At 41.0% G+C, this 21,590-nt stretch overlaps 1 protein-coding gene across 1 annotated transcript in view; it reads right to left on the bottom strand.

The window, feature by feature from the left end:
- Window positions 1-16,377: 16,377 nt before the first annotated feature.
- The window catches only part of SPTSSB (serine palmitoyltransferase small subunit B), a 29,525-nt gene continuing 24,312 nt past the window's right edge, over window positions 16,378-21,590 (bottom strand). Inside the window, exons 4-5 of the mRNA XM_028103109.2 lie at window positions 21,290-21,333; window positions 16,378-17,442 (exon numbers count right to left, since the gene is read on the bottom strand). Coding sequence (XP_027958910.1) covers window positions 17,180-17,410 — 231 coding nt within the window. The 5' untranslated portion in view covers window positions 17,411-17,442; window positions 21,290-21,333 and the 3' untranslated portion in view covers window positions 16,378-17,179. The remainder of the gene's footprint in view (window positions 17,443-21,289; window positions 21,334-21,590) is intronic.

Genomic DNA, 21,590 nt, shown 5'->3' with positions numbered 1-21,590 from the left:
TGGGGTATAAAGGCAATCAGGATTAGGGGCAAGGAGGAAAGAATTGCTAGAGCCAAGAATTTATAGAGTTTCTGTCTGCTGCTGGCAAGGAAGTTGGTGTTAAGAAAGAGATACTGTGGGGCGCCTGGGTGGCTCAGTTGGTTAAGCGTCTGCCTTCGGCTCAGGTCATGATCCCAGGGTCCTGGGATCGAGCCCCGCATCGGGCTCCCTGCTCAGGGGGCTCCCTGCTCAGCGGGAAGCCTGCTTCTCCCTCTCCCACTCCCCCTGCTTGTGATCCCTCTCTCGCTATGTCTCTCTCTGTCAAATAAATAAATAAAATCTAAAAGCAAAAACAAAAACAAAAAGAAAGGGATACTGTGGTCTGTGTGGGTTTCTGCCTCCCCAAAACCCAACCCAAGAAGATATTTCTCCCTCCTTCAGACAGGCTTAGACTAAATTCTTTCTGTGATGTCTAGGCCTTGAAAGATTAATGTCAACCTTCCAAGTTACCACTCCACTAGTTTGTACTGTGGCTTGAGACCCTAGTTTCCTGTTCCAAGGTGTACTCATTTGCTATAAAAGGTAGGAGGGAAATCCATGGTGGTTATATGGTAATGGCCTCATAAATGTATTACCCTGTTATATAACTCACCCAGGTGGCATGAGTGCCAGAAATGTGTTTTGTTTTTTATCTTTTCTTGTGATTCAATATAGGTATATCCCATTGAAAGAAAAGTGTCCCCTTAAAATACTACTTTTTCAGACTAAGCAATAGTTAAGAAGAATACAAAGGGTTAATTTTTCCTTTTTTCTCTCCTCTCCTCTTCCCTCCTTCCTTTCTTTCCCCCTTTCCTCTCCTTGTCCTTCTTCGTTTTTCTGAAAGATACCCTTTAGGTTATCTCCTTTGACTCAGAAGTATGGAATAGACATTCCCAAGTTGATAGATCTCACTGGGGCAGAGCTATTGCTGGACAAGGATCTCCAAGACTCCCAGAACTGTGCTTACCATCCTAAGCATCTGCTAAGGAGTATAAATCAATAATACATTAATAAACACTGAGCCTTATAGAATAATTTATGCATCTGCTAAGGAGTAGAAATCAATAATATATTAATAAACACTGAGCCTTATAGAATAATTTATCCAATTAATAAATATAAATGAATGAGGGAAATCTAAAACTGTCATTGGGCAAATACCATAGTAATAATAGAAACAGGCAGGATCCACTGATGGATAAAATCAGTGGGTGAAAGTTGGAGTAGAAACTGGTTATTAGCAAAATCTTAAAGTATCAGTTATAAAGAAAAAATAGTAACTTGCAATGGAGAAACCAAACAGATGCCACCGTAACCAAATGGCCAAGGTCAATGTCACTGGTACTGAGATGTATCAATATCACCTACCTCTTGATATGATGCACTGAAGACACATCACTTTTGTAGTAATCTTGTCAAAAAGGCACCTCTGTTAAATCACGAGAAAACACCAGATAGGTCCAAATTGAGGAACATTCTACAAAATACCTGTCTAGTACTCATTAAAAAGTCAAGGTCATATGTCAGATAAAGGGCTAGTATCCAAAATCTGTAAAGAACTTATCAAACTCAACACCCAAAGAACAACTAATCCAATCAAGAAATGGGCAGAAGACATGAACAGACATTTTTCCAAAGAAGACATCCAAATGGCCAACAGACACATGAAAAAGTGCACATCACTTGGCATCAGGGAAATCCAAATCAAAACCTCAATGAGATACCACCTCACACCAGTATGAATGGCTAAAATTAACAAGTCCAGAAATGACAGATGTTGGCAAGGATGCAGAGAAAGCAGAACCCTCCTACACTGTTGGTGGGAATGCAAGCTGGTGCAACCACTCTGGAAAACAGTATGGAGGTTCCTCAAAAAGTTGAAAATAGAGCTACTGTACGACCCAGCAATTGCACTCCTGGGTATTTACCCCAAAGACACAAATGTAGTGATCCGGAGGGGTATGTGCACCACAATGTTTATAGTAGCAATGTCCACAATAACCAAACTATGGAAAGAGCCAAGATGTCCATCAACAGATGAATGGCTAAAGAAGGTGTGGTGGGTGTGTGTGTGTGTATATATATATATATTGCAATATTATGCAGCCATCACAAAAGGATATCTTGCCATTTGCAACTATGTGGATGGAACTAGAAGGTGTTATGCTGAATGAAATAAGTCAATCAAAGAGAGACATGTATCATATGATCTCACTGATATGAGGAATTCTTAATCTCAGGAACAAACTGAGGGTTGCTGGAGTGGTGGGGGGTGGGAGGGATGGGGTGGCTGGGTGATAGACATTGGGGAGGGTATGTACTTGGTGAGCACTGTGAATTGTGTAAGACTGTTGAATCACAGACCTGTACCTCTGGAAGAAATAATACATTATATGTTAAAAAAAAAAAAGAAGAAGATAGCAGGAAAGGAAGAATGAAGAATGAAGGGGGGAAATCTGAGGGGGAGACGAACCATGAGAGACTATGGACTCTGAAAAACAAACTGAGGGTTCTAGAGGGGAGGGGCCTGGGGAGAGGGGTTAGCCTGGTGATGGGTATTAAGGAGGGCACGTTCTGCGTGGAGCACTGGGTGTTATACGCAAACAATGAATCATGGAACACTACATCAAATAAATAAATAAATAAATAGAGAAGAAAAAAAAGCAAGGTCATGAAAGACAAGGATAGACTGAGGAACTGCCACAGGTTGGAGGAAACTAAGGAGACAACCAAATACAATATGGGATCTTGAATTGGTTCCAGAACAGCAAAAGGACATTAAAGGGAGAAAGTAAATACATTCAAGTAAGATTTATAGTTCAGTCAATAGTATCGTACCATGATTCATTTCCTGGTTTTGATCACTATGCTATGGTTGTACAACATATTAACATTAAAAGAAGCTGGGTGAAGGGTATGTGGAAATTCTCTGTACTATTTTTGCAACTTTCTGGCAAGTCTAAAATTATTTTATTTATTTATTTTTAAAGATTTATTTATCTATTTTAGAGAGAGAGAGAGGAAGAGAGAATGGGGTGAAGGGCAGAGGAAGAGGGAGAGAGAATCTTTTTTTTTAAATTTTTTAATTAACATATAATGTATTATTTGTTTCAGGGGTACAGGTCTGTGATTCCTCAGACTTAGACAATTCACAGCGCTCACCATAGCACATACCCTCCCCAATGTCCATCACCCAGCCACCCCATCCCTCCCACCCCCCACCACTCCAGCAACCCTCAGTTTGTTTCCTGAGATTGAGTCTCTTATGGTTTGTTTCCCTCTCTGGTTTCGTCTTATTTCATTTTTCCCTCCCTTCCCGTATGATCCTCTGTCTTGTTTCTCAAATTGAAGGAGAGAGAATCTTAAGTGGGCTCCACACTGAGTGCTAAGCCCAATGTGGGGCTCTATCTCATGACCCTGAAATCATGACCTGAGCCAAAACCAAGAGTCAGCCATTTAACCAACCGCGTCACCCAGGTGCCCCTAAAATTATTTTAAAATAAAAAGTTAAAAAGAAAAAGTACTCAGAACAGACATTCTCTCTTGAGAAGGGCGGAAAAAATTTCAGTCTTTAGGACCATCTTTAGAGTGCCCAGCAAGTTGATGGGATAAAGATCTTTGAGAACATTTGTGTCTTGTAGTTTGTGTGAGGATGTGTGAGGAATTTTATTGATTTTATTTTGTCCTCCCTTTTCCATTTTCTGCCAAAATATCCTGCTTTCCCTTGGTAAGTGTGATTTGAAAATTGTGTTGTATTTTAAATGTTATTATAAAATTCTGAGCACACAATTTTTCCTGTTAGGAACTCATTTCAAACTTTTATAGGGAAATAAAATGAGTTTTCCTTCCCCCAGTTATTGGTAGCAGTCTGCTTTTAGAGACTATATCTCATCTTTTAAATGAGTCATAATTGTGTCCAAATCTGATAAAATTAATCAATCAGCACATGTCTACTTACCACTTGCTGAAAACTCAGGACATAGCTGCAGTCCTTAGTGAGCTCGCAATCTCTTTGGAGAAACAAGTGAACATAGGGAAAGCAGGGCAAAACCCGAAATGAAGCCCTGAATGAGGTTGTGGTGCAGAATTTAAGTGCTGTGGGAGGAGAGGGGGCTAGGGGGTTGGAATGGTCACAGTAACTTTCCTGCATAAGAAGTTATTTCAATACAAAAAAAATTATTTCAATATCAAAACATCAAGTCATACACATCAAGCATATACAATTTTTATATGTCAAAGATATCTCAGGAGAGCTGTTAATAAAAAGAAATTATTTGATCTCAGTCTTGCATTGTTGGCAGAATTCCGTAGATGGGGGTGATGGAAAGGACTTCACATAGGGAGAGAATAAACCAGCAAGCCCGCACTCAAGCGATCGATGACAAGCACAGCCTGCCTGGGGTAGCCAGTGGATGTTGACCTGAAGTTTGGTCAGTAGCCAAGAGCGGGAGGAGAAGGGGGGCTGAATTATGGAGATTCTTGAAAACCAGGTCAAGAACATTAAATTACAAGCCTGTAGCAGATAACAGAGTCTTCACATGTTTGGGAACAGGGAGTCTATTGTAGTGATCTAGATGGGACCTGAGGCCTTGCTAGGTTTGCATGTTGATAGTGGGGATGGAGAATGGACATGACACAGAATATGTAAGAAACATTCAAGATTTGATAAATATGAGGGAAATGGAGAGGAGTCATAGAGGACTTGAGAGTTTTCGGCTCAGGTAATTTGGATGCCAGTACTCCTGACAGCAGGAAATTCAGGAGGCAAAGGAATTCAGGGGGAAAGGACATTTTGGTATAAAGTTTGAGATATTGTGAGAGATTTGAATGAAAATGTTTTAGTAATAGTTTTATAAACTCATTCATTAATTCACTTATTGAAAAAACTATCACGTGTTTTGTGCCAGGAATTATGCTAAGTGCTGCATATCTTATCCCAGGGGAGTCTGGTAGAGCTAGACATCTATGCTCTGAGTGTAGGGAGCATGAAAGGGCTCTAGGAGCGTCAAGGCAGGGCAAGTTTCTCAAGGTGTTGGGACTATGGGACTACAGGTCAGACAAAAATGGAAGATCAAAAAATGTTGAAGTCATTTGCAAGAAATAATACGTGGAAACCGAGATTGGCTAAATCCAATTTTAATGGAAGCAAAAAGGCAGAAGGTCAAGGTGTGAATCCTGCTGAGACACAGAGAGAATAGGAGAAAATCAAGTGTCAGCAACAGGGAGAAAGTACTGGAAAATTTGCATGAGAATAGGTAGTGGTGTCCCAGACCCTGGAGAGAGAGTCTCAAGGAGTTTGCCAATTGTTTGGATTTTGGAACAGCTTTGAGGGGATGGTTTCAGGGGAGCCAAACTAGCAGAGGTTGGAGAGGAGTTAGAGAGGAAGTGAAGGCATTAAGCACTCGTGTAAAAAGTAAGGTAATAAAAGAAATCTAAAAAATAGGAAAGTAACCAGACAGGGCACCAAGAGAGAGTGAAGTAAAATCTCCATTCATGTACTCTGTAAAACACACACACACACACATAAAACAACTGATTCGGTTGCCAGGCACTGTGATGGCTACTTCATGTATACTTTCTCTTTTATTCCTCACAACTTTTTGAGTGAGTAGCAACATTTATTCAGAAAACATTTATTGAGGGCCACTTGGGGCCACGTAGTGTTTCAGGGGACAGGGATACAATAGTGGACAAAAATAGACAGTTCCTGCCCCCATGGCACTTATTTTCTAAGGGGAGAATTGACATGAAATAAACCATGTCACGCATTATGAAAAATTGAAAAAGGAACAAGGTGTACTGTTACGGGACTTATCATTCAAACAGGGCTGTGCTCCAGTTCACCTTTGTCCTGTGAACATGCATTTTGCTAAACAAATTAATAAAGGAAAGGCCACAACATCTTTATGAAAAAAGTTCTAATTTGCAGAGAAGTGTGCACATGAGCACCCTGGGTTTGCTATAACTCTTAGGGCCACTCTGATTGTGGGCACTGATGTTAGGTAACTTCAAGTGGAAGTTTGTTCTGCTGCCCTCCTGAATCTTTGGATTCACCTGAGGCACCTTATCAAAACCAAGAATTAGGCCAAGAGTGTGCTCTGAAAGTAGCGGAGCTGGTGTTTAGCCCTGAACCTGGGAAGTTGGCTCAGGTTGACCAAATGCCCCCCCACCCCAACTCCCAGGGGCAGCCTGGAATTTAGAACCCCAGATATGTCTTACCAGGAGTGGGAGTTTCTAGGCACTATTCCCACTCTAGGCTCTGGAGTTTCCCACTTGGTCTTTTTTTTTTTTTTTTTTAAAGAGATTTTATTTATTTGTTTGACAGAGAGAGAGAGCAAACAAGCACAGGCAAGGGGGAGAGGGAGAAGCAGGCTCCTTGCTGAGCTGAAGGCAGACGCTTCACCCACTGAGCCCAGGCACCCTCCCACCTGGTCTTGACTCCCTATTTCTGTTCTCCTAGCTCCTGCCAATCCAAACAATTATTTTCTTTTTGCCCAGATCTTGATCTTGGTTTTTAACCTCTGCCCAATAGACTGATATCACCTCTGACTGGTTTTTTTTTTTTTAAGATTTATTTATTTATTTGAGAGAGACAGAGAGAGAGGAGGAGGGGAAGGAGGGGCAGAGGGAGAGGGAATCCCAGGCAGACTCCATGCTGAGCACAGAGACCAATGTGGGACTTGATCTCAGGACCCCGAGATCATGACCTGAACCGAAACTAAAGAGTCAGCTGCTTAACCAGCTGCGCCACCCAGGCTCCCCACCTCTGACTGGCTTTATTTTTTATTTTTTTTAAGAGTCTATTTATTTATTTGAAAGAGAGTGAGGGGGAGAGAGAGAGCACAAGCAGGGGGCGGGGTAGAGGGAGAGGGAGAAGCAGACTCCCCCCTGAGGAGGGAGCCTGATGTGAGACTTGATCCCAGAATCCTGGGATTATGACCTGAGCCGAAGGCAGACACTTAACTGACTGAGCCACCCAGGCGCCCTGGCTTTATTGTTTTTTCTAAGCTGGTTTCTGTCTCTGGAAGAGTCAGGATCCCACCATCCTGAATAGGTTTCACCATTTTTTCCTCCTGTCTTTCATCTGGGAGGCAGGTAACTTCAGGTTTCCAGGATATATGACCATTGTTAAATCAGATTGACTTTTGAGCCTGGATTGAGTGTCCCATTATGGTAATTAACCCAGAGTCAACCCAGGCTTTGAAGAAGTGAGAAGCAACCATGTCCTCCTTGCCATTTCTTCTCTGAGCTTCTCAATGCTGTCAGGTCTTACAGGTAAATGTGACTTACAAGGCTTGTATCTTTGCGTGTCTGTGGAGTAAAGTCACCGTCACGGTCAGGTCGAAAGTTATTCATTATTATAATTAATTTGAAAAATACGACTGTTAAATGAAAGGCATGGTCCCAAACCAGAAACAAACAAAAACAGGATTCCAATGCAGTCCCTTTTTATTTTCTTTGATCAGTGGGCTGTCCTGTTGGCCCAACCATCCTTAAACTAAGGCTCGGCGTTATAAGTAGAACCAATCTTTATTTGTCTGAAACTCGCCAAAATCTAGCATCTTCCCCCTCATATCTTCATGGAGTTACCGGCTCATTACCTTTGATTTATTGGAAAGTCTGAAGCTCTTGCCTATAAGAGGGAACAATTTCCTCACTCTCTGGTGCCCTGAAATATTTTCTCCTTTCCTAATCAAGAATTTTATTAAATCTTTCCCTCCCTTTCTAACAACCCAAGAACATCACCTGGAAGTGACATTATGCAAAGCAAGTTACTGCAGTTGGGACAGGACTGCACTTTATTCTTGCACATAACTTAATAGGTTTTTTTTTTTTTTGAGTTTTGGGGAGGGATGGTTAACTCCATTTATGAAATAATGTATTTAAAGGGGGGGGGCTGGATGACTCAGTCGGTTATTATCTGACTTTGGCTCAGGTCATGATCCCAGGGTCCTGGGATGGAGGCCTGTGTCCAGCTCCCTGCTCGGTGGGGACAGTGGGGAGTCTGCTCTTCCCTCTCGCTCTGCCCCTCCCCCTGCTCATGTTCTCTCTTTCTCTCTCTCAAATAAATAAATGAAGTCTTAAAGAAAAAAAAGAATGTATTTTGGGGTCCAAGCAATATAACCAACTGGAACGGGAGAATGTTCATATTGGAGAATAAATTGATTTTAAGGTGGCCAATTGCTATTTATGCTATTTACTCATTAATATGTAACTCAGGCATCATCTCAGGTAGAAAGCCTCTGAATTCCCCCCCCCCGCCCCCCACCTAAGACACTGCCAGGTCAAACCAGGATGTATGGTCACCCTCTGTAAAATTCTGTCTAAATCTCAAAGTGTTTTACTACATGCACTGATCTCTGGCAGTCACAGGGAATCAGTACATAATAGAATGGAAAAATAAAAAAGTAGGGTGAAGGGGGGTGGTTGATATAGATATTCAGAAGAAGATAATCTTTCATCCAGTGGTTAAGCCCATGTGCAGACTGCCTCAGTTTGAATTCCAGCTCTTTCAGTGATTACGTAGCCTTGAACAAGTCCCTTACACAATCTGTGCCTCAGCTTTCCCCCTCTGTACAATGGGGATCCCTAAATGGATTGCTGTGAGGACTAAGTGAATTACCTTTGCAAAATGCTTAGAATAGTGCCTGACACATAGTACCCGCTGCATAAATGTTACCCTTTCTTATCATGGCATACGTTGGCTTAGCAGAAGAGGTAGAATTTGAACTAGAGCTGACAGGTAAGTGTGACTGGCTAAAGACAGCTATATCCCAGTATGTACATAGGGCTGTAAAGATTAGCGCTAAGGTGGTGGAAACAGTTGTTTTCATTTTATTTCTACTGGTCTCCATCCATTGCATTGGGTTGGGATGGCAATTCTCTGGTGTTCGGCCCAGTGGAAATTAAGCTTCACTTTCCTTCCGACCTCCTGATAGACATTGATAAGTTGATAATGGATTTCTGTCCAGTGAGCTGATACAGCCTCAGAACGCTTCTCAACACACCGTCCCGAAGGCCCTGCTAATGACTGAAGAACCGAAAAAGGCAAAAGCGTATGTGCCATTCCCAGGTGAATGTCTCACCTCACAGCAGAGAAACCTGGAGCCTAGAGAAGCGAAGTGACCTCCCCAAGGGGACACACAGCTACCAGAGCAAGAACGAGAACTTGGGTTTTTCTACCCTCCGGTTGGCATTTATCTTTTCATCATCCACCACTGGTATTCATTTTTCTATTACACATTATCACTTGGTTAACTTAGTTTCTAATTAGAATGGCTTCTGTCACCAACTACATTGGTATGGCTTTAGATGGTTTAAAAATATGTGTGTGCGTGTATTGTCAAAAGTTCATAAATAACAGAAGGAAAACCAGGGATCACCTAAGTCATAATTAGTAAAAGTTTATTGTGCATACACCAAAAAGACTATTCTCAAACCGAGAGCACTGGAACCAAAACATGGAATGAGGCTCGGCGGTGCATTGTTATAAGACAATTTATATAATAGAAAGGCGGTGACTCTTTATTCTTCACAGTGATTGGTTTATAATATTATAATTTTCTTAAATGATGGGGAATTGGTTAGTGGTTACCTCATATCAAATTCGGGAAACTGTTCTGCTTATGATTTCCAGAGGCATAAGCAAGAAACGACCTAGTCAAGTTCATCCGGCAGCATAAGCTAAATTAAGCTTTGCTTCTATGACTAAACCGGTTTTGTCTGCTCAGAGAATTTTTAAGTCTGGTCTCTGTTTGTTTTTGATTTTTAACAATCTCCTATATTATGTATCTATTATGGGAAAGACGGGTAGCCGCAAGTAATTAAAACAAAAGGAAGCGAGGTACAATCATGCGTCCATAGGACGCCTTGGTGCCTTCCAACCGTACGGTGAAATGGAGAAGTCTTGCACGTTCTGCAGCAAGACTGATGACACAATTTGGCTTAACTGAATTATGGTGACATGATCTTGTACTCAAGTTGCAAATGAAAAAGCTCCACCAAACTCATCAGCGGCAGATCGAGTGTACTTAGAGCTTCAAGCCTAGAAGCATAAATTGTGATATTTTATTGCTCTTAAATGATGCATGATGAATGATTGAAGACATCATCCCATGGGACAGAATCTGGTGGGGAGTGTGATGTTCTTAACTGTTTAGCACTTTAAGCTCTTAAGGCAGTGTTAAATACTTTTACAGAAAACCTGTAGGGAAGTGATATTTGTTATGATTTAGACTGTGTCTAGAGAAACAGTGGAGCCTTGACCCTGTCATAGACATGTTGGGGAAACTGGCAAATGGGAGAAAGTTAAGTGGAGTGTCCAGCTTTACACTGGATTTTAGTGACTTAATTAGCACTTAGTGAAGCCCTGGTAAAGTGGTTCTTGGTCTAGGCTGAATATTAGAATCACCTGGGGAGCTTTTTAAAGAACCATGCTGCGGTCCCCTTCAGGGATTTTGATTTAATATTTTGGGTGGGGCCAAGCACTGGTGGTTTTTAAACCTCCCAAATGCTTCTAATGTATAGCCACAGATGAGAACCAATGGCGTGGTACTTGAGGAGCAAATTCATCATTTAGCCTTTAAAAATCCTCCTTCTTTCAGCAGAGTATGCGGGGATTGCTGCGAAGGAAAAATATAGGAGCGGAAGAGGAGTAACAGGTAGGAGAATCTAAGGGAGGGTCAGTAATTTCTCAAAACCTTCGTCTACACTCGTTCAGAGTTTAAAAACTTTCTTTAGAGGTGAATCACTCAATACAAACTCTAATGACAGATCACGTCTGGAAATAGGACTCTGTGCTTCCCGACCTGGAATTGTCAAAAGGACTTAATTGTCAAAAGGACTTATTCATTAATCAGTTCATTGAATGAGCTCCTACAAAATTACACGGGGCCAAAAACACAAAACACAAAAACCAAAACACACATACACAAAACACAAGGTCTGTGCTCTCCAGAAGCAATTCACACAGGACTCTGTGGAAACTGACAAAGGAGAGACACGGAGTATTCCTCTGTGGGTAATGGACTTTTCCTCCCCCTCACCCCTCTTTTGGAGCCAGTTACTTTTTCTGGCTGAGGGAAACATAATTCCGGGCTGGGAGGATGGCAGTGCCTTTGCATAACAAGGTGTAAAAGATAAGCTACCAGAGGTTACATCGGACCCTTGTCTGTTGGCTAGACCAGGACAGGAACCGAACCGCTTCCGTCTTTGTAGATTCTACTCAGAGCCGGTCCTCTTATCCCCAGTCCTCTGTGTTCGTCCAGTGGTGAAAACTGAGGTTGCTGAGAAAGACAGTGAACCCTTCCTGGGGCAGCAAGTAAGAGTAGGCAGGCGGAGGGCCCCCAAGAGGCCTGTGGGAGGGGGTGGGGGAGGGGCTGCGGAGTGGGCGTGGCTACTGAAACGTAAGGTGCAAGCTGAATCCCCCGGGAAGGCCTCTCCTATAAACCCACCACCCATTCAATGAACTAGTTTTTCTCAACTGAATCTGCGGTGAAGGACTGACTGATTGCTCTTTGGGATTTTGTGTGTTTGCTTGTTTGTTTTTATTTGTGGGCTGTCTTACCTTTCTCCCCGTAACAACGATGGTTAGTGCGAGCGTTACAGAGGCCATAGAATTTCAGAGAAAGGTCAGGGTCCTATCAATAACCAGGGAAAGCTTCAGGAAGCTGAAATGCTGAGAGTCACTAGAATTTCATAGACTGTAGACTTTTTAATTTGAAGACACTCTGGAGAGACCCAAATCCATTCCCTAATTTTCTAAGGAGGTTATTGAGCTTTGAAAAATAATGACGTAATGGGGTTGGGATGGGATGAGACAGAGTGAAACTTAGAAGCCAGGCCATAGGGGAGGGAAGACATAAGACCCACTGGAGGATGGAGAGAGGATCAGTTGCCTGATTATTCAGAAGATTTTTTTTACTATGGGCAAAGGTGAACTATTTTAACAAAAGAAACTGAAATATTAATGTGAACAAGATATAAAACATTTGGATATGGCTCTTGTTAGGAAAAAAATATATGAGATCAGGGAATTTCTTTGAGGGATGAAGATGGAGGAGAGGCATTGCACTTTACTTGGAAGTGCGACTTTCCCAGTATGAAGGCAGAAAACAAAAGGATAAGCCTTCTTCCATTTTCCTTCTTCCCTCCCCTCCCCCAATCTCTCTGACTCTTCTTCCTCCTCGTCCCTTTCTCATCTCATTGCTGAGTGGGACACCAAGCTGGGTGACATGGGGCTCTCCTCCATCGCTGCATCCCTAGTGATCAGGACGATGCCATCCAGGGAATTTACCCGCTGGTGTGTGTGTGTGTGTGTGTGTGTGTGTGTGTGTGTGTGTGTGCGCGCGCGCGCGCGCGCGTGTGAGAGAGATGTGGGGCACTCTCTCCTCCATTTTGCAGTCTCCCCTCCCCCACAATCAGACATCTGGGTTAAGTGCTGCCTCTGTTAGAAAGAAAACTACAATAATAAAAAGCAGCAATTTGAATTTTGAATTCCATCTGGAAATGATTAGAAGTGTGAATTTTGTTAATGGAATACGTCATCATTGTTCACAAAAAAGCTACAGAAATAGGCTTTGCCATTATAGTAAAGGCAACTGTAATTTTATTTTGGAACTCCTTCTGCCTCCAGTTTCCTCATAATTTCTAACCAAATAACTGAAATTAAAAATTGGTCAGCCATGCTCCGATAACACTACTATTAAATCTTCTCAATACCATTACTTTCACTGTTGTCTGCATAATAATTCGGGAATGAATCAAAGAGAACCCGAGCCCTGAAGTTTGCTTCTAAAGCCTTTTCAAGCTCTAGAATTAGTCTTGGGGTAATTTAATCCCTAGGAACAACCATGCTACTGATATTTTGGCTAGTCCGTTTTGATGATGCAAAGTACCTAGAGAATAACATTCTGTTTCATGGTGGAAAACTGGAGTCCTTTCTTCCAGTCAGAAGTGTAAGGACTCTTGATGACATACAGTGGAAAAAATAGAAAAAATATATGAAGCTGGCTTCCTTCAACCTCTCTTAGGATAGTTAATCAGCTCCGGAAATAACTTTACCAAACTGGGAAGTTTCTTTTGGAGTTTAAAGAAAAAGGTTTTGGGTATTTAATGGAATTACTCCTTTGATCCAACCTATAAATAAGATGTGTGACTTTCTAGCTTCAAAATATGTCAAATCAGACCTCTGTGTCTCTGCTTCTGATACTGCCGCCTTAGTCCAGCCCTCTCCTGCATGGGTTCTCCCTGCTCTGACCCCTGTCCCTCCCACCTGCCCTCACACAACAGCCAGTGTCCCCCTCTTACAGTGTGAGATCACCTCCTTCCCACCTCGTCCTCCTGCTACCATCCTACAATGAGAGAAGTTTGGATTCAAGTCTCACTGGGTCTCCCAAATGCTCCACCCTCCCCGACTTTCTGTTGCTTCCTCTCCAGCACTCTGCTGTTCCATTCCTAAGACCTTACCACAACTCATAAATATTTTGTTTGCTTATTTTTTTCCTGTGTCATCTTGTGTACCAGATTGTATGATTCATGAATTTGGGAGTGTTACTGTTTCAGTCTCATTTATCTTTGTTTCCTAGTGGCAAGCTCAACGACCAGCCTGTAGTAGACTTTTCCTCCAGCGTTTTTTTGTTTTTTGTTTTTTATAAAAACTTTCAAACAAGGGCGCTTGGGTGGCTCAGTCATTAAGCATCTGCCTTCGGCTCAGGTCGTGATCCCAGGGTCCTGGGATTGAGTCCCACATTGGGCTCCCTGCTCAGTGGAGAGCCTGCTTCTCCTTCTCCCTCTGTTCCTCCTCCCACGCTCATGCTCTCTCGCTCTCTCTCTCTGGCTCACTCTCATTCTATCTTAAATAAATAAAATCTTAAAAAAAAAAAACTTTCAAACATGCAGTAAAGTTAAGAGAATTTTACAACGGACATGTGAATACCTACAACCTAGTTTCTACTAGGCTTTCTTCATTAGATATCTATCCATCTCTCCACTCCTCTATCTGTACATGGTTGGCTTTTAATATGTTTGTTGAATGAATGAATAAACAAATGAATGAGTGCTACTCTTTTGGTTGATAGATGGAAGCTATTCATTCTGAGGTTGGCCCAATACGAATACTGAGCTTCCTTGATTCTGCGTGGATACAGGGTATGTCATGTGCTCTAGGATGTGTATCTGCTAAGCTCTGTATTGTGAACTGGGCTAGATACTGGGGATTCAGAAATAAGAAAAAATTTCCTGCCTTTCAGGGGCGCATGCTCTGCTAGTGAGCGAATCTAAATAAGGTAATGATGGAAGAAGAAAGAAGTAGAAGATGTGAACTAGTGATTTTTTTTTTTTTTTTTTTTTTAGTACACACAACTTATTAACAAAGACTGACCAGTGTTATCTTGGTGTTAAAACTGCCTGCTTTCTCAGCATTTTGTATTTTTGGTTGCACAAGTAAGGAAAAGCAGTTGTTGACTTGGCCAATATCCGTGCAGGAACATTTTATGATTCCAAGTTTAGTGAGTGACAAACACAAGCCCATTTTAACCATGAAACTTTTGACTATTCCTTTTTTTTTTTTAAAGTTCTGTGACCACTATTGAAATATACAAATAATAGAAGAAAAGAAAAAGCATATAAAAAGTGTTTGTAATCTAGGCTAACACTGGTCATGGTAAAGAGCATCTCTGCCTAGCAGGACAAATTGACAGAGTAGCGCAGGTGGGTCTCTCTTCCCTTCTGTATGCAGATAGGTTTTTCCCCCCCATACTATGTTTGATTATATTTGATGAACCCTGTGTTTATCATTTTGATTGCTCAGAGGAAATGCTTACCTTCAAAGTGACAGCCTGGGGGCAGTGCTTTGCAATATCCTTTATTAGGCTTTACTGTGTCTCTTCACATTTATTTTAACTCTTATTTTTAGAAGGAGGATTTTAAGGTCAATGCACTATCTTTGTAATTGAATTCCAAGAGTACTTAGCAGGGGTCCTTGTATATAAGCATGTTGAATCATTGAGAACTGGGAATGCATCCAAGTTCATGCTTAACTGAGAATCCTCTTTTAAATATTTAAAAGTGAAAGCGATCTTTCAAAATAGGCCTATGGGCCTGGACAGTGTAGAAATGGGTGAACACAGCACCAGGGTAAGCAGCAAAGGTGGAACTGGGACCTGGGCTTCTTGTTCCTCTGACCTCCGCTGTCTCCTCATGCCCTTGCCTCTTTTAATCGATGTGGTTCTGTTTCCTAACCTGTCGGTGACCCCATCCCATCATCTTTCGTTTGCTCCCATGGTCCTCCCACCGGCTCCAACGTGCCACGTATTTCCGGGCCCAGAGGAGCCCCGCCCTGGACCTGCTTCCTTGCTTTGCCACTAGCAGCTGAAGGACCTTGAACAAGAAATGCGTCTTTTCCAAGTTCCACGTCCCTTACCTGTAACTGGGAGACCTTAATATCTACTCCAACATGTAAAATGGGTTCACTATGGAGAAGACCCTTAATAAATGTTCATTTTAACCCGCTGTTTTAAGATCAGTTGCCCCAATGGATTATAAGAAAAGATAAGTTTAGGGGCACCTGGGTGGCTCAGTCGTTAAGCGTCTGCCTTTGGCTCAGGTCATGATCCCAAGGTCCTGCGATCGAGCCCCGCATTGGTTTCCCTGCTCAGCGGGAAGCCTGCTTCTCCCTCTCCCGCTCCCCCTGTTTGTGTTCCCTCTCTCGTTGTCTCTCGCTCTCTCTGTCAAATAAATAAATAAAATCTTTAAGAATAAAAAAAAAAGTCTGGGGACAAGTGTGGATGGAAGCACCTAGATAGTTGGTGCAATATGAGGAGAAAGCAAATCTGGAGGTGACTGTCTTATTTACAAAATTAAGCCTAAGTTTATTTGGCAAAAATCAACAAGTCCAGGTTCAGATCTGGTTTATCGTCAAAACACGTGTTTTTGGTTTTGTTTTGTTTTTTAACAAACATGCATGTTAATTTGGCATGTCAAACATCTTTCTCTCTAGCCTTCCTTGGAAATGTTTTTTCCATAACACAAACATGGGTGCAAATACTGTCCAAAAACTATTTACATTTTGACCCTCAGAATTATGAACCTTACTATTTATTGAAAGGAAAGACGAACTGTAAGGTTTGGTCTTTGGCATTCACATTTGATTCAGCAGTACAATTAAAAACCTGTGTTTGTTTTAAGATAAACACTTTGAAGGAAATTTAATAAATCTTGTTTTTGCTCTGCAAAAGAGCCACTATATCAAAGCATTTAACTGGAGCTGTCGAGTTCCTGCTGGTAGACTATTACTTCCAGCCTATTTATTAGCTTTTCTTCCTGTAGCCCAATACGTGCTTCCCCCCACCCTCCTCCACTGAGTGAAATCACAGAAAGAAAGCAATTTCTTTTTTCTTCCCTCCCTCCACCCCCCGGGCACCATGCAAGGCAAGTCAACATCACAAGTCATGATATCTGAATTTACTTTGATTATATTTTGTTCCTTACACTTAATATTTTTTGTATTATAATACTTACTGGGTTATCTAAAATCAACATTGTTGATTTTAAACTCTTATAAAGCCAGACTTTTAGAGGCATTTGAAATAATTCATGAACCATTCTGAAAAGAGATAATTGCCTCCCACCTATTCTTTTGCACTTGAAGTAAAAGAATTTTAGGTATCAGCAGTTTGCTAGAAAATAAGACTTTAGGGGGCCCATATAACTTATTCACATCTTTTTATATGTGTAAACAAATAGGATACTTTTGACAGGAGCTTATGAACAATTTTTTTTTTAAATATACCCTTTAGTACAGAATAAATATCAAGGGAGCATTTTAAACATGATTCTGGTAGGTCTCTTATGAGCCTACTTTTCAGAAAAATTTTATATGAAATTTCCTGATTAAAAAAAAATCTAAAGTTGTAGATTTAAGTTGAAAGAATATGGTTGGTATGTGAGGCAAGGTGTATGTATTATATGGACTAATGCACCACGTAGCATGTACAAAAAAACCTAAAAGACATCTATCCCACACTGCAGGCAAGATATAAGAGTGCATAGACAAGAGAGTTTTTCAGATCATACAATGAAAGAAGACACGTATTCACGTAACACCGGTAAGTTGTAAGCAACATATACATAGGCAAAGCCAATTCACAGAATGCAAACAGGATCAATTAGAAATTGTACTGTGATAGCCACACATTTTGGAGAAAAATTCCCAAGCCAGACGAATGTGGATTGGGATAAAAACATAGGCGGTATACACCACCATAGCAAAAATGGTCAGTAAGATTGTATTGAACATGGATTGCTCCCAGGGCTCCAAGACAGCACAGCAGCTAATGATTTGGTATTGATAGTAGAGCCAGGAGAAATAGTCCTTCACACGCTTGAAATCCATTGTTGGCTCCTTCAAGCTGCAGAAAGTCTGTCCTGTTAACAGATTAGAAGAAAAATGAAATGAGGAACCAAACACAGAATCTCCTTAGATTTTCATGATCTCAGCATGTTAAAACCTTTAAAAGAATGTCAATGATCATTGGATGGATTATTTATATGAATATTATATTAGAAATAATTCACAGTATATTAATCATAGGAGCCCAAAATATTGCCACTATGGATAATAATTACTACCAGGATTAATGGCAACAATATTATTAATAATAGTAATAGTTATCTAAAAACGATAATTGCTAGTGGATAATCTAGTGAAAATACCTAAAAATCAAGGCTAACCACATTTTCTTTAGCCATGTATGCAAAGAGTGAGAAGTGTGAATATTCTATTTCCTACAACATGTATTCTGGAAGAAGATTTAAAGAATGGTGTGCAGAAAAAAGTTAATACAGCGAGCCTGAGGCTACTATATTTACAAGGGTCTGCTTGCAAGTTTTTGGCCCTTGGCCAGCATCTGGGAACTTGCTTTCGGAATGTTCTCTCTATTCCCTAATGGATAAGGATGATTCACTATGCCTAAACTGTGAAAACACTGTAATTTTTGGTGAACACCTGCCTTATTCTGGAAGTCTGAATTTTGATAATTGTTAGGCAAAGGATGTCCACAGAACCAGCCCCAATTAAAACCCTGGTGCCGAGTCTCTAATGAGCTTCTCTGGGGAGAAATATTGCATATGTATCACTGCACTTTTTGCTAGTGGAGAAAGAAGCACGCTTGGTTTGTCCACTCATGGGAGGGAGAGAGCATCGGAAGCCTGTAAAGATATGTTTTCCAATTCCACCTGTATCTTTCTTCCTTGCTGATCCTGTTGTACATCCTTTCACTGTAATAGTCTCTAGCTGTAAGTATAAACATATATTGAGTTTTGTGAGTCTTTCTAGTGAATCACTGACTATGTGGGCGGTCTTGGGGACCTCCAAAGCACATGGAAGCCCAAAGGTGGGTGATCATTTGGTTTTTGGGTAAAGAAATTATGAAAACCATATAAAAAGGTTTTGTTGGTCCCCAGATAGAATCACACTTACAACCACATGCATGTAAAACTTCCTAGAAAGAAGGGCATCTATTATTTCTTAAAAAGATTCTTGGGAAGATTCTGTAAACTCCCACAGACACTATGGGAATACAAGCTGACCCTTGTGCCTCTTCTGCTTATTCCTAAGAATATAACGGTGCCACATCATCTAAGTCCACTTTGCTTACATTTACTATTCAAATCACAGTTAAAGTTTTTGAAGATAATTTCTACCTTCTGACCTAAACACGTCTCTCTTTTCTTTGATTCTCTTTGAGTAAAATAAGATGTTTTTGCTCCATAAGACTACGGACTCCTCAGGCTATGGGGAGACTTTCATGATCCTAAAGCCCGCCACAAAGATGGTCATAAGTAAATATGTGCTGAATGAATGAGTGAATGAATGAAGAGTAACCAACTTAAAAAAAAAATGATTATAGATCACTCATAGTCCCAACCTAAGTAGGATATGGTTAGCTATTGTTGACTTTCAACAGCTTGGTTTTGATAAGTAACTATTTCTGATAAGGGTAATTTCCACAAAAACTCAAAATAGAAAGTCTTTGTTGCGATTATCTGTAATAATGGCCAGGATAATCCAAATAAGTCGATGGTACAAACTGAAGTCATTGTGCTTTCTTATGAAAAGAAAAGTCAGTCTCCCATCTGTCCTAGAAGCCAGAGCAGGAACTAAGTAATTGGATTGAAATGCCTTGTCCTGGTTGGTGGACCTTGGTTAAGAAGTCACTTCCAACATTCTTTTTCATTCCTAGCTCTGGCTGCAGAGAAAGAGCAAAGGCCAATAGAGTTTGGTCTCAGAGGAAGTGAATGACAGAAGTGGTCATTTCAGTGAGCAATATTATCCAAGCAACCAACATTTTCCATTGAGAGGCCAAAATGGAGAAAATTAGGAGGTATCACTATTTGAGCTTTTAGGCTGTCCTACTAGACAACTGTATATTTCAAACTAAACTTACTTGTTTAAAGATCTCATTTACAGCTACCCATATTTGCTTCCTCTTCATTACCTAGATATGGTTCGGGGTGACACTGGGTAACTGTTCGGGAATGTGAGAAAACATTCATCAGGTATCATGTCCAGGCTGTACTAGGCAAAGGTGGAAGACCAATGGCTCAGACAGGCACAGACCCTCCCCTTAGGAAGCTTCGTCCAGTTGAGGAGAAAGGTAGCAATCAAGTGGTATACACAAATATGTATATCAACTACATTATGCCCTTAAGGAAAAGAGCAGCGTATGAGAGGCTATGGGAAACCTGATCCAGTCTTAGCAAGTCTTGGAGGAAGAGATGCTTGAGGTAAGATCTGAAGGATGACTATAAGTCATACAGATAACATCGATAGTCAGGTGGGGAGAATGGCCAAGAGAGGGATCAGCTTATGTTTGTGCAAAAGTCAGAGGTGGGAAGAGGTTTGACAGATGTTTGCGGGGGTCAGGGAACGGAGCCATAGACACCTGGGGATGGAGAGTGGGAGTAGGAGAAAACTGAAGAGAAGGGGGTGGCCAGAGTTAGGCCAAGCACAACAGGGACTACTTGGATAAGCTAAGTATTTTGTCTTTATCCTATGAGTGAGGGGGGCTGTGGTGGGTTTGAGACAATAAAGCGTTAAGCTCATAGGGACATGTGGCCTTCTTTGCATTCTAAAGCCAAGATGAAAAGATTTTCAAGACCAGTCATTTCAGAAAATCTATACCTCTGCTGTCCCAAGGGTGTTACTCATTCAGAATCAACCTCCTACCAAAAATCTGCTTAAAATATTCTTAATACTCTTTTCACTTTTATAAATGAGATAAACGACTCATTTAGAAATATCACTGGCTTGGGCGCCTGGGTGGCTCAGTTGGTTAGGCGACTGCCTTCGGCTGGGGTCATGATCCTGGAGTCCCGGGATGGAGTCCCGCATCGGGCTCCCTGCTCAGCAGGGAGTCTGCTTCTCCCTCTGACCCTCTTCCCCCTCGTGCTCTCTATCTCTCATTCTCTCTCTCAAATAAATAAATAAATAAAATCTTAAAAAAAAAAAGAAATATCACTGGCTTTTTCTCTATACTTTTTCTCATTTTAGCTTTTAAAAATACACACAACAAATTGCCTGGCCATAGCTTTCTCTTCTATTTTTAACTTTTTTCTTTTTTAGTAGTCTCTGTCCCAATGTGGGGTATAGATTTGTCTTCTAAAATTAAGTTTCTTGCTCGAGCAGCCCCGATGGCCACCTCGACTGCAGTCTTGTGAGAGACTGTGAGCCAGAGGCATGCAGCTAAGTTGTGCCCAGATTCCTGAGCCACAGAAACCGTGAGACAGTCAATGTTTGTTGTTTTCAACCGTAAAAACCAATCAATCGAACGGACAAACAATAGATCTGAAGCACACCAACGTGCATTCACCAGAGGTGGATACCTGGTAAGACCTTGATATATACTGCTAACAATTTAAAGAATCAAGATTTTAAAAGTTTTTCTTGCCAGTTTTCCTGGCCCCTCTGTCACTTCCCAGGACCCTGTGTCACTTCCCAGTTCTCTCAGGAGCCAGCTAGGACATGTGAAAATGCTTGTACCGTCACATCTCACTTCAGTCTCTTGAAGCCTAAAAGTCAACAAAAGGCATTGATTTCTCCCCTCACTTTGATTCTTTCTTCCCCTTACTGATGAAAAGCAATTTTAAAGATGGTTTATTTGTTCCTTAGCTGGAAAGGTAACTATATAAATTAGTCATGGGGAGGAAAAGTATATCATAAGAAATATCGTCAATAATAACTGTAGTAACTTTGTATGGTGACTACACTTACCGTGCTGAGCACTGGTGAGTACGTTGAATCACTGTGTTGTACACCTGAAAGTAATATAAGATTGTATGTCAACTACACTTTAGTCAAAAAAAAAAATTACTAATGCAGCCGGGAAACAAAGGAAACAGAATTATAGTACATTCTAGAATCTATGTGCATTTTTACAGAATAAAAGGGGATAGCATTTTATAAAACATTTAAAAAAAAGAAAAGGTGAGAAGAGAGAGTTGGTTATTATTGGTAAAGCATCTGTTACAATCTATTGTTAGAAAAACACTATATTTAGTTTCTAGATTTGCTT

The sequence above is a fragment of the Eumetopias jubatus genome, unplaced genomic scaffold, assembly GCF_037043125.1.
Source record: "Eumetopias jubatus isolate StellerSeaLion01/CBP00866 unplaced genomic scaffold, mEumJub1_p1.0 scaffold_1, whole genome shotgun sequence".
Lineage (NCBI taxonomy): Eukaryota > Metazoa > Chordata > Mammalia > Carnivora > Otariidae > Eumetopias > Eumetopias jubatus.
This window is presented reverse-complemented; position numbering and strand designations above follow the sequence as displayed.